The sequence below is a fragment of the Adiantum capillus-veneris genome, chromosome 24 (assembly GCF_014529385.1).
Source record: "Adiantum capillus-veneris isolate H3 chromosome 24, ASM1452938v2, whole genome shotgun sequence".
Classification (NCBI taxonomy): domain Eukaryota; kingdom Viridiplantae; phylum Streptophyta; class Polypodiopsida; order Polypodiales; family Pteridaceae; genus Adiantum; species Adiantum capillus-veneris.
This window is the reverse complement of record NC_140954.1, coordinates 39,403,659-39,422,319: the sequence shown is the minus strand read 5'-3', so window position 1 is coordinate 39,422,319 and position 18,661 is coordinate 39,403,659. Positions and strand designations below refer to the sequence as shown.

The window sequence follows — 18,661 nt, the reverse complement described above, 5'->3', positions numbered from 1 at the left end:
ATAAATCATGAGAGAAACTCTAGAGTTAATTTGCATGATGAGATAAAACTATGATTCGAAAAACATAAAGTACAAAGCTATTTCTCAAGTAGCTATACAATCCATAAGCATTGATAAGTAAAGATTATTAAAAATACAATTGCAAATCTGCACACAAACATGGATACTATAAAGGAGAAACTAAAGATCACATAACCCAAAAAGTAGCGTTACCCACTGAGGAGACAAAGATGAAGCTTGCCCTAGAGTGACGGATGTAGATACAAGCCGGGGGAAAAAACCTCCTAAAGAGGGGAAAAAGTGCCCCGGCAGTCCTAAGTGTGCTCATGCACTTCACAAAGATCTATGCGATTGGAGCATCCATAGTCTTCTTTACCTTGCAGACTCTCCTTTCCTTCATTGATTTCCATGCCTCAAAGTATGCATCCCAATCCACTTTGTGTGGAATTTTTTAAGGCAATAGAGACATGAACATAAGCCTATCTAGCATTTTCAAGCTAAGTGAAGCTCTACCATGACTTTTGATCTTATTCTGCTTAGAAAAGCCTCGTTCACACATAACTGAGCTTGCTGGGAGAACCATAATAATTTGAAATAGCTTGAATATTTCAGGAAACATTTGTCTCCATTCTATCTCACCACTGCACTGAGCCCATGTCTCAAAAAGCCCCTTCGTTGGATAAGAATTCATCATGTATATCACAAATCGAATGAGCTCACCCTCACACCTTTCTTTATCAATGAAAGATGGACTTCCCATGCAAAATCTAGCACAAAGATTGCCAAGCTTATCTTTTGCAAACTGGCCTCTATCTTTAATGTCGTTTGGATAATTCTTTGGAGAGAACAACTTCGCAGCATTAAATAGTGCATTGTCAAAAAATCGCTCGCTTACTTTGGCCAACAAATCATTTACAAATTGTCTACCCAATTCAATACTTGCCTCTAATGTTCCAGCATTAGAACTTCCAAGCAAGCTTTCAAAGCGCAACTTATGAACATCGATTACATTTTCATTTTCATCTTTGAATGTAAGCTCACCCGCAACAACATTTTTCAAAAACAATTTCAAACATTTGGAACCATCTCCAAATTTATGGCCCAAGTACATCGTAGAGAGAGTAGTGAGTGTTGCATCAATCTCACGCCCAATAGACGTAATATCTACATGCTCTTTTTGAAACATTAAGTTCAACATATTTACTTGCTCAAGCAAATCTGCAAGAAAATGCATCAAAAATTGTACTTGAAAGGATGTTGCCTTTTCATACATTTTTGGATACTTAGACTTCCAATCGGCAAGTAAAACTGGCATGATTTTTACTAGGCGCATCATCACTTTTCCACGTGACAACCATCTAACTCCATGCATTTGCAAAATTTGATAATGTTTCATATGAAACACGTCATATAGTTCGCAAATCTCTTCTCTACGTAGAGTAGAATGGACAATCCACTCTCTCACCTTATTTGCAAATTTGTCTACATGCACGAATTCAACAAAGTTTTCACAAGCATCCTTGACGGCAAGATTCTCCCTATGTGCAATGCAATGCACACCAATGATATGAGGCACCACTTGCCGTAATTTTGCCACTACACCCTCTCGTATACCCACCATGGAGCTTGGTCCATCGGATGCAAAGCCAACAAGTTTCTTAACATCTAATTTCATATCCACAAAGAGTTGCATAATGCCATCATACATAGTTTTGGCTTTTCCATCCCTAACATGTACCAATCGCACAAAGCGTGTCATAGGAACACCATATCCACCATTGGTAAGATACATGACATAGATGATGAGATGTTTCTCATACTGACGGTCTGTACTCTCATCTATCATGATTGAGAAAAAAGGACTCTTGCATATGTCCTCTCGCAAAGTTTGCCATGAAACTTCATACATTGCTTTCAGAAACTCTCTTGCGGCATTTGCATTTGTGTACGAGGAATACTCATTTGTCAAAGGCATCTGAGGAGTCCCCATAAACACATGGAACTTACATTCTCTCTCAAAGGATTCAATGGAAGCATCATGCACTACTATGTGCCACAAAACCTGTAATACGCTAATGATGCAATTCTTCTCGGCATCGACCATTAGCTCTACATGCTTCTCTATGATCCTTTCCGGCATCTTGGACAACATAGCAAGTTTCTTGAGTGCATTTCGATGAGGGTCAGAATTCTCATGATCACGCAATGCCCCTTTTTGAATGTTGATGGCACCGATACTAGCAAAACGACCTTTCTCTTTAGCCTCCACACATGTGGTACATTTCACGCGCTCTATGCCATCACTATCAATAATGGAATAAGCCCATGGATGGCTAATGCTCCACGAAGAAAGAAAAGTGCGCTTGTATGCATCTTTCCTCTTCTTCTTATCTTCTGACTCACTCGGAAGCTCAATTGGGTCTACATTCAAATTGACTTGCAAGGCAACTTGGGACGTGTCACCCTCCCTTCCCCTGTTTGTCAAATTGAAAGCTTGGCTCAATGACAATTGCTTAGATGCATTATTGCTCGACTTGGGGAGCCATTTTGGAATGTCAAAAAGATCCAAAACTCAATAAGGTAAAATAGGAAAAAGTTCATTTTTAAAGCTTTAGTTAAGTGTGTAGAACTTTAGTAAGAATTAAGTGCTAGTTAAATTTGTAAAGGTACCACGTTTTTATGGACAAGGCTTATGTAAAAAACTTAAAAGCCGGAAGCAAAGCTATTCACTACTCACACAACTCGAAGAGATAAAAATACACTTAAAAAGTTCGGTCTACCTGTCTTTTTTTTTTGTCATTGATGTCGGAGTCCGGACAATAGATCTCAAGGTTGTGAAAGTAATGCCTCCGTAACACGAAAGACAAAAAAAAAGGATCCTAATGCAAGGAAAAAGAAAACTTATTGAGCTCTTTACAAGTTGATTTGTTTTTCTACATCACACTAAAATAATACCCACCACTGACTTGTAAGTTGTAAATACAACAGACGACGGATGTTACTCTGGAGTTTGTGTGTGACTGTAGTTTGAACTTTGGAATTTAAATTTTGGAAATTTGGTGTATTATCTCAAGAATAAGCTGCTCCACTGAATAATCTACAAAGCTATGAGCGCAGGGCTGAGGGGAGACTCTTGGAGTGCAGCTACGAAGGGCTGAGGGGAGGCGCTCTTGAAAGTTGGCCGCTGCCCGCTGGACTCTGGAGCCTTGTGGCCTTGAGACTTGCAGAGACTCGGGACTCGGGAGTCGGAGCTGTGAGCACAATTGCGCAAGGCTGAGCCAGTGAGCAGTGAGGCTTGAGCGGGCTGCGTAGTGCGGAGGCTCTTGAGACTTGGAGAAAGCTGGGCACTGAGCAGCGTGAGGCACTGAGGCAGTCACGACAGACTCACGACTCACCGAGTCACCAGTGTGAGAGAGCTGCGCAGTGCGGGTGAGCGACTCAAAGTCTCAAGACTCAAGTCTCAACAGTCGATCGTCGAGTCTCGACTCTCAGACTCAGTTTCGAAACTCGGTGCAGTTGCCAGCGCGCTCAATGAACTTTTGAAGTTTGAGCTTGAGACTTCAATCTTCAATGAAGCTTCAAATCAAGGCCTTTTTTGCATGGACGGTGCTGGAGCCTGGACCCTTAAATTTTAATGAACTTCAGTCTCCAAACTTCAAAATCTTGACTCCTGGGACTTGGACTCCAGAGTTTAGACTCTCGTCACTCACTCGTGGCAATATTTAATACTTATTACTATACATGCATACATTTATGTATATATGTATATATATTATATGAATTTGTAAGTATTAGTCCTTGAAGGGCAATTTGCCACGCTACCCTTCATTTGAAGGACATTTTAAAAGGCACCCTTCACGCACGAAGGGAGATCCCAAAAATTGACCTTCATTTGAAAGGGATTTAAAAAAGAAACCTTATCTGAAGGGTTACAAGGCCTCCGAAGGGCACCGAAGCCTTTAAAAATGAGCCTTGCTAGGGCCTCATGTAGACCAACTGAGCATTCTTCTTTGTCTGTGAACTGTATACATCCTTGTAGATAATTTATCTCTGAGAGCATTTGGCTGCCAGGAAGATAAGGTGGCGCCTGTTTGATGTCGTCCAGCCTGACGATGGCTACCTCGTCCCCTCTGGCCACTTCTGTGTCAGGTAAGTCCCCTGAAACCTGCTTGGTTGGTCTTTTCCTTCTTGTTTCGCATGTTCATATTCTCTGTGTCAGTAGGCGCGTGTGGTGTCCTTCCAGTATGTTTCATGGAAAATGTCGATGAATGGCTCCCAAGCAACGGTGCTGCGGGCCCTTCGCCTTTGATGTTTCATGTCAAATGTGGCAGTGTCTTTCTCAAATGGATTTCCATGTCGATAAATGGCTCCCAAGTGCTGCGGGCCCTTCACCTTTGATGTTTCATGGAAAATGTGGCAGGGTTTTTCTCAAATGGCTGCTGAGAACTGTTCTTACTTTGTTTTGATAGACGTAGGCTTATGAGTTTTTTTGCACAGATCGGAACCCACGCTGTGGCTTTATGAAAACATCCCATGCTGTGCCTCTTCACCTTGGTGCCCTCAACAAATACCCTTTAGCTCGCTCTCATCAAAGCCTATGCAAAATTTTAGCGCAGTATATCATGAGGCCAATCTACCTCATGTCACTTTCAGTCACAAGTTCTGTCAACTGAATGTGTCTCACCCCAATTAGAGTTCTTTGGAGGCAAGTAGGTACAATTCACCTTCATGCAGTCTGTAAACCTCCTTCACCATCAGCAGAAGTAGCTGTTGAAAAGTCTCCCGTTGAAGAGCACTCAACCTCTTCAAAGTGGGCTTGTTTAGTGGCATGTATTCTTGGCTAGTCCGATTGCGGATGAGTACTTGGTCATGAACGTTGTGACGATGAACAAGTTTTCCCTTTGGAGAGCCATGCCTAAGCTCTTGGTGGTAATGTTGAAGAAATACTCATGATTTGTGCAAGAGGATCATAGAGAGGAAGGGGCAATTGTTGCCTCGACCTCCTCTGTCTACTTGGAAACCTTAAGAAGCATTGAGAAAGCTGGAGATTTTGAAGGTTCTGGCTCTTGTGTGATGAATCCCATGTCCATAGCTGTCAGAACTGGCTGATGCTGTCGTGATGCTCCACGGCCACTAGGAGAAAAAAAAAGAGGGGTTTTCTAGTGTTCTTTTGGGTAAAGACATCGTTTTAAATGTAGTGGTTGTAGGTAATGCCAAAATTGCGGTAGGAAAAAGGATTTTGGCTATTTTTGCACCGGAAGTGACTATCGAGTTTACTATTTGGGATGGCATTTCTTGGAGTACATTGCTTGCGAGAATGTGCTCGGCAAAGCTATGGTAGATATGTACGCTAATGCTGTGTTTTGCACCGTTTTGGTTGATATTTATGCCGAATGTGATGCACTTAAGGTTCTTGAGGAGCTTCTAAGTTCTTACTTGGAATGGTGTCTCTTGGGGTACATTGATTGAAGGATTTTGCCCAACATGGCAAGATGTTGTACCTCGTCATGCTTAGTCGATATATGAATTAGAGGTGGAGTTCTTACGAAAGCCAAAAGGTTCTTGATGGGTTATCTCTTTGGAATGTTATCACTTCGAGAGCATTGATTGCGGTATAAGCCTAATAGCTGCGGTAGGGAAGATTTTCTTCAAATGTAATCTCCTAAGCTTGCACCTTGAAAGCCACAATGGTCGTCCATATAATGGCCAGCCAAGGCTAATAAAAGAGAGCTATGTTTTTAAAAGCTAACACTATTTTTAAAATCGATGAGCAACTGTTATACAAAGGAGGTCGATGAGTAGAGGGAAGGGGAGCCAGACCGAGCGTTGCTGTGAATGAGGGTTGAGCGTTGTAGAGAGCGAGTTGTGACGAGTTGGCAGGAAGCGCGATCAGAGATAAGCGAGAGCGAGCAGGCCGTCGAGGAGCACCATACATGCAAGTAAAAAAGCAGGCAGAGCATTTGGTTTTTGAGAGAGAGTTGAACGCTGATGTTTTTGGAAGGATGACGAGCTGCAATGGATCGGTGTAGGCAGAGGACCTGATGGCGAGAGGAGTCGACAAGCAACAGACAACGCAGAGCATTGTGCAAGCAGGCTTTTGATCGTGTTCTGGCTCAGAGGGTAGCGTTTTTTTTAAAAGTCTTTTAAAGGTGGAATTATTTATTCAAGTGGCTAATTCACCCTTTCAAAAGAGTTTGGTGCAATTACTCGAGGATCCATCGGGTGAGTTAGGCTTAACTTCTGATTGGAAAATGGTTTCTGAAGCGGATAATATGATTGTTAAGTGGCAAAAGAGGGTGGATAAGTTTAGAGTGGTTGATCCTACAGAGTTGCTTGAAGAAGAACCAACAGAGAAGCCAAAGCCCAAGCTCGAAGAGCCGGTTCTTGATGAATTGGTAAAAGGAATACAAGAGTTAAATTTGAATTTCAAAGTTGTTAAACTTGAAGGCTTAAGTGCAAGTGGATCTTTATTGGAGCCAAGGCAACGCTCTCCACGAAGGAACGGAGATGGTTTTTGGCATTTGCATGTGGTGTGACAGTTCAGATCATGTACGTAAAGATTGTGATTTTATTGAAGGTTACAAGAAAAACATAGTTTTTGGAAAGACAACAGGATCCATCTTAGGGAAACTGGTGAACGTCTTCGCTTAAAGTACGGGAAGGGCCGTATGAAGAAGCTCGTTGAGGAGATGCAGCATAATGTTACTATGGTTGAAGCGGCAACCTACGGATTGTAGGCGTGCGGTAGAGGGGATGATGAAAGTGTTAGAGCCAAGGGTAATCTGTGGCCTTGTGCTCTAAAGACAACTAAGAAAGGTAAAGTGACTCATAAACCTTTTGTGTCTTGTCTTTCCACTCACCTTTATAAAGCACTTTGTATACATGACCTAAGTATCTCTTAGCAAGTACCTATAACTTAATTGTCAAGACTGAAAGGGAATGGGGTAATGGTAGAAACAAGAGTGTGCTGTTATGATTGTATTAGTGTGCTAATTACAAGAGATTAGAGAGAGAGAGAGAGAGAGAGAGAGAGAGAGAGAGAGAGAGAGAGAGAGAGAGAGAGTTTGACACTATTAGAAATAGCAAACATGATTAGATTAATGATAAGCTAAATGCAAATGGTGCGTACAAAGTAAAGCTAGAATGGTGGGTAATGCTTGGGTATGAGATGGATACAAAGTATGTAGCTTAGGCTTCTTTTATAGAGTTGAGGGAGAGCATTTGCTGATGTAAGAAGTGATGTCAAAGTGTGCTTCTAGTGTAGAGCAGTGCTGCCAAGAAATGCGTTTCTTCACTCATGAAACCTATGAAACGATTCAGAAACGTTTCTCTTTGAGTTTGGACGTTTCAAAGGTAAAGTCAATGCTCATAAGTTTTCGCACGTTGTAGCGTTGATTTTTTTATGTCATGAAATCCTCAATGTCATGAATGTAGCTTCTCTTTTGTAATGATGAAAGTTAGTCCTATTCTCCCTCTTTTTCATGTCTAAGATCTCAGCTTATACCACTTAAACTTACGTACATTTCTTCAGTTTGCACGAAACTTCTGTTTTGGCATTTCTTTTTCGGACAAAACCGTTTCGAAACTTCTGAAACTCTTTTCAAACGAAACGTTTCGAAACTCCGTGGCAACTATGGTGTAGAGGGGGTTTCTGATAAAGTTTAGCCATCTCCAAATGAACTACCCAATGCATTCCCAATATATTTTTTGGCTTTAGGTATGAATTTTACTTATTTGTCAAACTCTGGGTAGGGCAATTTGCTAAGGTGATTATATAAGTACAACCCCCACTGTATAATCATCAATTCATTGCCAAAGTTGGTTGGTTCAGCAGTCTCTTGCTCTACGCTTCTGCATCGTCGACTTTGACATGGTATTAAAGTTCGTGGAGGAGAAGGGCACGCATGGGAAAGGAGTGTTGGCAGCAAGGAAGGCTCATGTGGCGGTGTTTTGTTGAAGCTGAAAGGATCAGCTTGCTCTTGGCATTTCCTGCTGCTACAACGTTTGAGATGCTAGTAATGACGCAAGGCTACATGGGTACATGAGGGCACTGACAACTATGGGCGACACAACGCAAGGTACAGGGTGCTCTTTGTTGTGTGTTTCGAATCACTGTCAGGGAGCTTGGCTAGGCGGCAGTTGGAGACGCATGTGACAAAGCAAGGGACGATGCAAAGAGGGTGAGCTCCAAGTGCACTTTGAAAAGTTGAAGGAGATGCTTTGTTTTTTATCTCAGCAGTGTGAGCCCTCATAGAGCAGCGTTTTGAGAGGCGATCCTAAAGTAGCGGTTCTTTGAGACTCCCAACGAAATCGGCTACTTCCTTTTGCAAGCCAATCGCAGCGTTTTGAAATGCTGGCAAGAGAGAACCATTGAAAGCTACCTTCGAGGAGATTGTTTTGGCATAGGCTTCGCCTCCTTACAACAACGACGACCAAAGGTGACCTAAGTTCCAACACCAACTATTTGCTATTGAAAATGGATCAACTAGTTCCCAGTTCGCGACCTCTATTGAGATCCCTTGCTAAAAACTTGTCGATGTTCTCTCCCGATTCCTCGAAGGAGGCTTGCTACCATTAGAATCTACCTTGGTTTTCTGTGTTCTCCATCGAGAGTGGAGTGCTCTCCATCCTCCCGCTAATGTGCAGTCGGATGTTGTGCTCTTTGTTGGATTTACTCTTAGAATCCATGTGTGTTGTAGAAAATGGAGAGGATCCTTCTTATGAGAAGAATCGTATGAGCTCTGATACCACTGTAACAGGCTTGGACACCTAAATGAGAAATCAATAGCAACACACGAACGGAAACTACAACAACTGAACTTGGGGAGAGAGAGAGAGAGAGAGAGAGAGAGAGAGAGAGAGAGAGAGAGAGAGAGAGAGAGAAGAGGAAGGTCAACACGAAGCGACAGGATTTGCTTCCAGATGCATTGGCCCCAAAGACTGGCGTCCCTTTTGATACTTCTTTCTTGATTGATGGTTCATGAAGTACAACGGTCGAGGAGCATCTCCTATACGGTCTGCGTGCTATGGAGTGCCAAAGAGCATCTCCAAGGCTCATATTCAAAGGCTTTAGGCCAAAAAGCCAGAGTTACCGGGGAACGCCCCCTAGCCTCTGTTCCGGCGTTCCGGGGGGCAGTTCCCTTCCCGAACGTTCCGAAATGTCCCGGAACGTCTGACGTTTCGGGTGGCCAGTGCAAACCGGAACGGCCGTTCCGGAACGTTCCCAGAATGCCCCTGCAACGGCCAACGGCTACAAACAAATTTGGCAAAAATTGAAAAAATTGAAGTAAATGTTTGGGCTTCTGTTTGAAGTGTGCAAGGCCTCAAGGACTCATAAAATGCACCCCCCTCCCCCTTTCTCTCCACAAGCTAATCCTCAAGGCTCAAGCTCTCTCCCTCTCACACTCTCAAGATCTCTCTCTCTCAAGGCTCAAGGCTTCAAGCCTTCAAGCTCTCTTCCTCTCCCTCCCACTCTCTCAAATCTCTCCCTCTCCCTCTCACTCTCTCGAGTCTCTCCCTCTTCACTCTCTCTCTCTCTCTCTCTCTCATCATCTAGTCATAGCAAGGTTGAATGGTCTTCAAAACGAGTTTTTTGTGAGTATTAGAGTCAAAGCACTCTAATACTCCTTGTATTTAAACACAAGGAGCTAAAAAATGCACTATTTGGGTGTTTTTTATACCTCCCGTTCCGTGCCGTTCCCGTTCCGGACCCCTAGCCGTTCCCCCGTTCCGTGGGGATCCCGTCGTCGTTCCTGTTCCGCGTTCCGGGTAACTATGCAAAAAGCATTAGATGTAAAAAGCTGGCGCTCATATTTGAAGGTCCAAGGCCAAAAAGCATTAAACATGAAAAGCTGGTGTCACGAGGCTGGGGCAACCACTAACCTTAGTTGCTGGTTCCTTTTCCTTGATTTTTATTTGATTTTTGGGACACTCTTTTTGAAGTCACAAATGGTTGGACATTGTGTGGCCAATGTGAATCGACCGATGGCCTAGAGTTTCACCCGCAGTTGGGAAGGGCAGGTCGCCACGAGATGGTTGGGTGAGTCGGCATTGGAATCCAAGCAGTAAAAGGGTGTCTAGCAGGTCAAAGTCATTTAGGCCCCTCGCTACATGTTATAAGTTGGTGGATACTAGGAAATTAAACCAAAGGGAGTCAAATGAACACATGGTAGTCAGGGAGCTGCATGCAGGCCAACACAGTGTCTCCAGAAGCCTTATCAAACAGGGGGCGCTCAAAGTTGAGGGTGGAGGCTGATTTTTGTTCAATGTGCTTTACAGTGTGTGTGTGTGAGTAGTGGGTGCAGGTGATCACAACTTTGATGGAAAGCTTGCCTTCTCCCTTGCGCTATGTAGCGCAATGATTTGCTCTTGTGCATCTCTCTCCGCTTTGCACATATGGTAATGCTCCTCTAGTTGGGCTTCTCAAATCATAAATGACCATGTATAGTTTTGGGGGTTTTAATGAGTGTTTGCCAAGGCAAGAGCCTTTTGTATAGGAATGCACAATTCCATCGCGAAGGAATACAAAAAAGGAGAGTTTTCTCACGTGAAAACTCATCCGATTTAAAGGGGAACTGTCCCATTGCGCTGGAGCGTGTGAGATACGCATAGATGTGTTCGCTCCGCCCAAAACGATCCAAAACAGAAAATTACAGCCTGCTGTGTTTTTCTGCACGTTTAGGGTTTTGCACCTAAACTGCAGGACATTGTCAGGGGAACCTCGGGAAAGCCATGGGATGCTTAAACAGGGCTTTGGACACTTGACACTGACAAAACAGGGAATTACAGCATGCTGAAATTGACCTGCAGCTCACTGGAAAGCTTCCAAACCGCAAGGGAAAGTGTCCTTTGTAACAGACTTGGACAGTCCAAGTCGAGATTCTACCGCGACACCACAAGAATTCACTTCAAAACAATTTACAGTTCACAATTGATTCGACACTGGCCTTGCGAAGTTCCGTGCCTAGAGATATTGGCCCCAAAGACTGGCGCCCCTTTCGGTATTTCTTTTTGTATTAATCTGCAACTCAAAGTACAAAGGAGTGGTTAGGACTCACTCTCAGACTCTGCGTTCAGATGCTCTGAGAAGTGAGAGCCCAACTGCACTTATAAAGAGATTACAAGGGATGCCAAACGCAGAGCCCCAAAAGCTGTCCCAAAAGCTTTCAAAAATAAAGCATGGCTCTCTCTCAAACTCTCTTGAGTAAATAAAGCAGAGCTTAAAAAAAAAAGTAAAGCTCTCTCTCTCTCTCTCAAGCCTTGCATAGACAAAAGCTGGCCAAAAGTTGCCATAAACAGCGTCGCAAAACGTGGGCGTCCGTACAGCAAGCCACGTCAGCAGCTTTCCGTATTTCCTGGATCCGTACAGGGCAGCCACATCATCATTTCTACCCGTCAGGGACTGTTCCATGCCAAGAGAGGGTGTGTGTGTGTGTGTACTGGGCAGCCACGTCACCAGTTTGTGACATACCCCCCTCTTGAAAGCATTGTAATCGAGGGCAGTGTAATCGCCCTCGATTACGCCTGCAAAACAGACAAAGGCCAGAAACTGTCTTAGCAGACAGTGACTGTTAGTACTCACGCACTAGGAACACACATCTAGCACATGTACCAATCGACAGTCACATCATACGACATCACAAGACATCACTTGACATCACAGGACATCACAGGACATCACACGACAAATCATATTCAACATTCATTCGGATCTTAGACCATGATTTATCGGCAATGCAATTAGAAATTGCATCTAGATCCACTCAGGACCTCAGAGATGCCCGATTGACTAATCCCTATTGCAACCATGTCTATCGAGATCATTCAGACCAAAATGCTGCAGTCATTTCGTCTATCAGTTCCTGCACATAAACAAGTCAAGAACAAATCAATATCATATTATCGGGAATTCCAGTTCATAAAGTCATTACAACAGAATACCGTCAGCTCTCAGTATCCCTGAAGCTCAAAGAGACATCAGTGACTCTAGTATCAAAAATCGAGGCATCTGTTGACAAAGGAGCGGAGTAACTCCCCTCTTGTGCATACTCGCTGAATCAGATATGCGGCCAAGCTGAATTCGGGGTTCCATTTGGAATAGACTATGCTAAACCAAAAGCTTTAAGGTAAAGATTTACAATCTGAGGAGTATCTGCTAGGTCCTCCTCCTCCATCCACTTCGCATCCAATGCAGGATAGTTCTTGAATTTAACCAAGAACCGCCTTATCGCTTTACCCTTAATTTTTCTTTCTTTACGTGCCAATATTTGTTTTGAAACAAGGATCTCCTCGTTTTCTTCCACCTCGGGTTGTTCATCAAGCTCCCCATCGTCGGGCACATCGCCTTTAAAAGGCTTCAAGAGACTCACATGAAAAGCATTGTGAATCCTCCAAGTTCCGGGCAGCTTCAGTCGAAAGGAGACATCATTTATCTTTTCGGAGATCTGGAAAGGTCCGTAGTATCGCATAGTAAGCTTTGGAAAAAGCCTCTCCTTTCCCTTTTTCTTTCTCAGACTTGCCTTCTCAACACGTAAGAGCACCCAATCGTTCTCCTTCCATTTCAAATCGCGACGATGGCGATCTGCTGCCTTTTTTTTGTCTTTCTTGAGATTTTTGCAAAGCCTTGCGAACCTTGGCAAAAGCCGTGTCCAAGTCGCGCGTGTACTCATCGGCTTCAAAAATCTTATCTTTCGTGCTTAGGAAGGGTGGAACCTTCGTAGCACCTTCAATAATCTCAAATGGCGCCTTCCCCGTCGACGAGTGTATGGTGTTGTTGTAGGCAAATTCCACCAAAGGTAAATGCTTTTCCCATTGAGTCTTCTGATCCGAGATGTAAGACTTCAATAAGTCTAGTACCATTGAATTGGCAATCTCTGATTACCTATCAGTCTGCGGGTGGAAAGATGAAGAGATGTGCATCTGCGTGCCGTGTTCTCCCAAATTGCCTTCCAAAACAAACTTATGAATCTGGGGTTCCTGTCAGAGACAATCGTCTTGGGCATGCCATGTAATCTGAAAATCTGGGCCACAAACAGTCTCGCTAAGTGATCCGGCTTGACTGTTTTCTTCACTGGAATGAAATGAGCTTGCTTGCTAAATCTGTCAATAACAGTCCAGATACCATCGTGACCACTCTGTGTTCTCGGGAGATCAAAAATGAAATCCATTGCAATACTTTCCCAGGGGTGGGTGGGTATGGGCAAAGGCTGTAAATCCCTGTGCTTTATGCCTGTCAAACTTGACCTTCTGGCATACCAAGCAGCTACTCACAAACTCGTCCACATCCTTCTTGAGTCTTGGCCAAAAGAAGTATCTCTCTACCCCTTTCAAGGTGGTAGCAATGCCGCGGTGACCCATCAAAGGCGGACAATGGCATTCGGTCATAACCTTTTCCCTCAACGGCTGTGTAACGCACATCATGGTTTTCCTCATCAAGTAGCCATCCCGAATGGAATATTCGGCTATTGTCTCCCCATCCCGTATCCGTGTGAAAATGTCTACAAAATCTGTATCTGTGGCATACTGATCGACCATATCCTTGAAGCTCTTATGATGTATGGCGGAAATAGCCAGAACCAACGGCTTCCGGGACAAAGCATCTACCACCAAATTCTTCTGTCCTTGCACATGGACAATCTGGAAGTGAAACTCTGGCAAGATGTTCGCCCACCGCATCTGCTTTTCTGATAGCTGCCTCTGTGACAAGAAGTAGCGTAAACTCTGGTGATCTGTATCTGTGGCATACTGATCGACCATATCCTCGAAGCCCTTATGATGTATCGCGGAAATAGCTAGAACCAACGGCTTTCGGGACAAAGCTTCTGCCACCAAATTCTTCTGTCCTTGCACATGGACAATCTGGAAGTGAAACTGTGACAAGATGTTCGCCCACTGCATCTGCTTTTCCGATAGCTGCTTCTATGACAAGAAGTAGCGTAAACTCTGGTGATCTATATCTGTGGCATACTGATCGACCATATCCTCGAAGCTCCTATGATGTATCGCGGAAATAGCCAGAACTAACAGCTTCCGGGACAAAGCATCTGCCACCAAATTCTTCTGTCCTTGCACATGGACAATCTGGAAGTGAAAGTGTGACAAGATGTTCGCCCACCGCATTTGCTTTTCCAATAGCTGCTTCTGTGACAAGAAGTAGCGTAAACTCTGGTGGTCTGAAAAGATAGCAAAATTCACTCCGAGTAGGTAATGTCGCCACTGAGTAAGGGCATGGATAACCGCCAAAAGCTCTTTCTCATAAATCTGTGCTGTCAATTCCGGCCTTGAGAACAATCGGCTCTCGTAGGCAATGACATGGCCTTCTTGCATTAACCCAGACTACGACCACAAGCATCACATATACTTCAAATGACTTCTGAGTCCGGCAAAGTCAAAACTGGTCCTGTAGTCAATCTCTCTTTCAAAGTCTGAAAGGCAGTCACCTCTGTGGGTCCCCACGAGAAAGGGACTCCTTTCTATGTCAAAATATGCAAAGGGGAAGCAACCTTTGCAAACTTTCTAATGAACCGCCTGTAGTACGAACACAAGCCCAAGAAGCTTCTAACTTCATGGACATTCTTCAAATTGGGCCAATCACGGATAGTCTCTATCTTGGCCGGGTCCATCTGCACTCCTGTTGCTGATACAATGTGTCCCAAAAAGTGTATCTCTGGTAGGAAAAATTTATTTTTCTTCGCATTAATCACCAACTTGCGATCTCGTAATGCCTAATTGACCTGAAGCAGATGCTCTCTATGTTCTGGCTCATCCTTGGAGAAAACAATGATATCGTCAAAGAAAGTGCCAACAAATAGTATGTACTCTCGAAAAATCTTGTCCATCATCCGGTTAAATGTCGCAGGAGCATTGGTTAGGCCAAAAGGCATCACCAAAAACTCAAATAACCCAAAAGTCGTCCGAAAAGCTGTCTTATAGACGTCTTCCAGTGCGATTTGGATCTAATGATATCCGCTCTTTAAGTCGATCTTGCTAAAGCACGAGGATCCCTATAGTCGGTCAAGAATATCATCGATTCTAGGAATCGAAAATCTGTTCTTGATGGTGATTTTGTTGAGAGCTCTATAATCGATGCACATTCTCCAAGATTCGTTTTTCTTCCAAACCAACAACATTGGAGAGCAGTACGGTGAAGTACTAGGTTGGACAAGACCCTTTTCCAAGAGGTCTTTCACTTGGTTCATAATTTCTTCGTTCTTGGCCGGTTCGGTGGTGTGCTTGAAGGTATCAGATCAATGGTATGATCCTCAGGACGAGTTGGTGGTAACTCATCTGGCAGGCTATTTGAAAAGCAATCGGCATGAGTGTGGAGAAAATCTTGGCGTTCTTTATCAAGTTTAGACATATTTGTCCTATTCTCATCATTCATCTTTCTCAAAAAGATCGAGTAAACAAACAGATTGGATTTCATTAATTTTGAAACGGCCGAAGCCGATACAATAGGGATAGACTCACCCTTAACTTTTACATCAACTACAATGGTTCTGCCCTTCTCTGTAGTCAAAGTCGCTTTTCTTGCTCGATAGTCGACAGTGGCGTTGTTCTTGTGGTATTAGGGAATTTCTTAAGAGGACATCACAACCTTCCAAAGGCATTATGTAGAAGTCCTCATGCCCCAAATACACCTGACAATGCAACCGAAATTTGCCAATGACAGGTGTAATGGCTACGTCCCTGCTGGGTGCCGCTAAAACTGCCTTTGCTAGTGGTCCCATCCAATTGGGGGTGATCTCGAGCCGCGCCGCCAATTTAGGTGAAGTAAAGTTGGCCTTGGCTCCTCCAACGAAGAAGATCAGGGCTTCTTGGTCTTTCACTTTGCCCCATTCTCGGCAAAGTTCTGTACTCTCGTCCATCGTGCTTGGGTCAGTACCCACACAATCTGGAACCAGTCCTGTTTTCATCTTGCCTTTTCATCCACGTTCCTCAGCTGCTTTTGAACTTTCAGGCCTGTCTTCATCCTTGTCGCTCTGTTCTTTGGGTGCCTTTTTAGGGCACTTCGCGGAGGTGTGCTCAGTTTCCCCGCATCCAAAGCACTTTCCCTCCTTGATGTAGAGAGCTCTCTCTCGAGGAGTGAGTTTGGGTCGTGCATCCTTTTCTTTCTTTTCTGGGTTGCTCTTCATCTTTCTACTTTCATTGTTCGAAGTGTGTTAGGTCCTTTGCGTCATGATTTCATCTGTGGGATAGGTCAATTGCGTGAGTGAATGGCAAACTACCGTTTTGCATGACTGATCAGTTCCTGAATGGAATTTGACTTTTGCTCTAAGCAGTGATCTCGGATCTCTGTAGGAAGTCCCAAGGTAAACCGCTCAATCTGTTCTTTGAACGAGATCTTCGTAAATGAAGAGGTTGGTAGAAAAGAGCTCCTGAATCTCTCGCAATAAGCGTCCAATGTAACCTTCTTGGTCATCCGAAGACGGTTCCAAGCAGTTTGTATGTCGTGTTCATACTCTCGAGTCAGCAAAGAAGAAATAAAAAGCCTTTTAAATTTCAGCCATTTAACTGCCGTTGTCTTGTTCAATAAAAGCGTGGACTACCAAGTTCGACCATTTCCCTTGAAGTAAGAGGTAGCCCTCCGAATCTTGTAGTGCTCTGAGTAACGTCCTCCAGAGAAAGCTTTGTCAAATTGTTGTATGAAAGCCAAAGCCTTCGAAGCATCTCTATATCCAAAAAACGTGTCAAATTTAATTGATTGTCCACCTTCCTTAAACTCTCTGACTTTCTTGCTTTTATCTTCGAGAAAGTCATACTAGTTGGCTTTATAGAAATTCTTCTTCTTTGCGTAAAAGCTGCTGTCGTCAGAGTTCGAACTATCCGAAGACGAGTCCTCTGTAGAACTGTCAACCATTGGGCAAGATTTAGGCTTCTTTGCCTTTTTCTTGCCCTTTCCGAAGCTTTGCTTTTTGCTTCGCTTTTTGCCTTTTCTTCTTCGCTCAAGTCAGAGGAGCTAGAAGAAGAAGAAAAAGAAGAAGAACTGGGTACTCCTTCAAATCAAATACGCTTCTTCTGCTTTCTTGCCGATGCAAATGTAGACTGACGACCCAAATAACCCGGGAAGTCAGTTCCTTTCTTTTGCTTTTTGTCGTGCTTTTTTGCTTTGTTCTGCGTGTCAAAAAGCTGAGAAATCTGTGCATCAACCACCTCTTTTAATTCTTGCTTTGTATACATCCTTGGAGTAGGAGGTTTCTTGAGAGCCGGTTTGAGGGGTGGTTCTGTGGTTTGCTGCCACTGTGAATGCACCTCGTCGAAGGAGGTTTGGCTCATAAATTTTGCAAATCTCAGGTCCTTCGCAAAATTTAGCATCATCTTGGTTGCATCGTCAATCAATCGTTGACGCTCCATCTCTTCTAGCTCTGCCTGAGTAGGCCGAGGCGGGCCATACTCCTCGCGTGAATCCTCTTTTTGATCTCTTCCCGCATCTCCGGATGGAGAGGAAGTCGATTGATTTCTGTCTGAAGCCATAAGTGCCGCGTAAAAAAGATCGGATTTCCCGGTAGGAGAGAAATCGGCCGCGCTCTGATACCATTGTAAGAGACTTGGACACTCCAAGTCGAGATTCTACCGCGACACCACAAGAATTCACTTCAAAACAGTTCACAGTTCACAATTGATTCGACATTGGCCCCGGCGGAGTTCCATGCCTAGAGATATTGGCCCCAAAGACTGGTGCCCCTTTCGGTATTTCTTTTTGTATTAATTTGCAACTCAAAGTACAAAGGAGTGGTTGGGACTCACTCTTAGATTCTGCGTCCAGATGCTCTGAGAAGCGAGAGCCCAACTGCGATTATAAAGAGATTACAAGGGATTCCAAAAGTAGAGTTCCAAAAGCTGTCCCAAAAGCTTTCAAAAATAAAGCATGGCTCTCTCTCAAATTCTCTTGAGTAAATAAAGCAGAGCTTTAAAAAAAAAGTAAAGCGCTCTCTCTCTCAAGCCTTGTGTAACAAAAGCTGGCCAAAAGTTGCCGTAAACAGCGCCGCAAAACGCGGGTGTCCGTACAGCAGGCCATGTCAATAGCTTTCCGCATTTCCCGGATCCGTACAGGGCAGCCATGTCATCATTTTCTACTCGCCAGGGATTGTTCCATGCCAAGAGAGGGGTGTGTGTGCGTGTGTACTGGGTAGCCACGTCACCAGTTTGTGACACCTTGATGTGTACTTTTGACCTGCAGGGATTTTACTCCATTATGTTGGCGAAATTGGGTCAAAAACCTGCAGTTACAGCCATGGACAGGTTTGGACAGCTTGGTGAGAGTTAGGTGAAAGTGTTCGGATCGTTATGGAAAGTCACTGTTTACTTGGGATTTTGTCCGTGGAGACTTCTATTGTGGTTATGCTGTCAAAATCAAGTTTGAGTAGGGGAATTTCAGCCCGATAAAGGTGGTTCAGCTTGTAGAAGTTTACAGGTTTTTTCTAAGGTGCAGCGGAATGAATGTTGAACTTTGCTCAAGATGAGTGCTCCGAACTGTGCTCAAGGTTCCTTTTTCTTATGGAAGGGAGAGCCTTCCGTTCTTTAATGAGAGAGTGCAATGGACATAAACAAAACGAATGGACACTGTGAATGGACGTGCATGAGACTGAGAGATAGAGAGAGAAGAGAATACGACACCAGAGACGTTGTAAAACCCTCCTTCAAGGGCCCCACTCTCGATGGC

General features: G+C 43.9%; 1 protein-coding gene across 1 annotated transcript; it reads right to left on the bottom strand.

The window, feature by feature from the left end:
* Window positions 1–451: 451 nt before the first annotated feature.
* LOC147426238 (uncharacterized) lies at window positions 452–4,830 on the bottom strand. Its single transcript, XM_086498191.1, has 2 exons — window positions 4,718–4,830; window positions 452–2,474 (listed from the first exon to the last, which is right to left on the bottom strand). Exons 1-2 carry the CDS (start codon window positions 4,828–4,830, stop codon window positions 452–454), a joined length of 2,136 nt encoding a protein of 711 aa, XP_086354317.1.
* Between the last annotated feature and the right edge of the window lie 13,831 nt (window positions 4,831–18,661).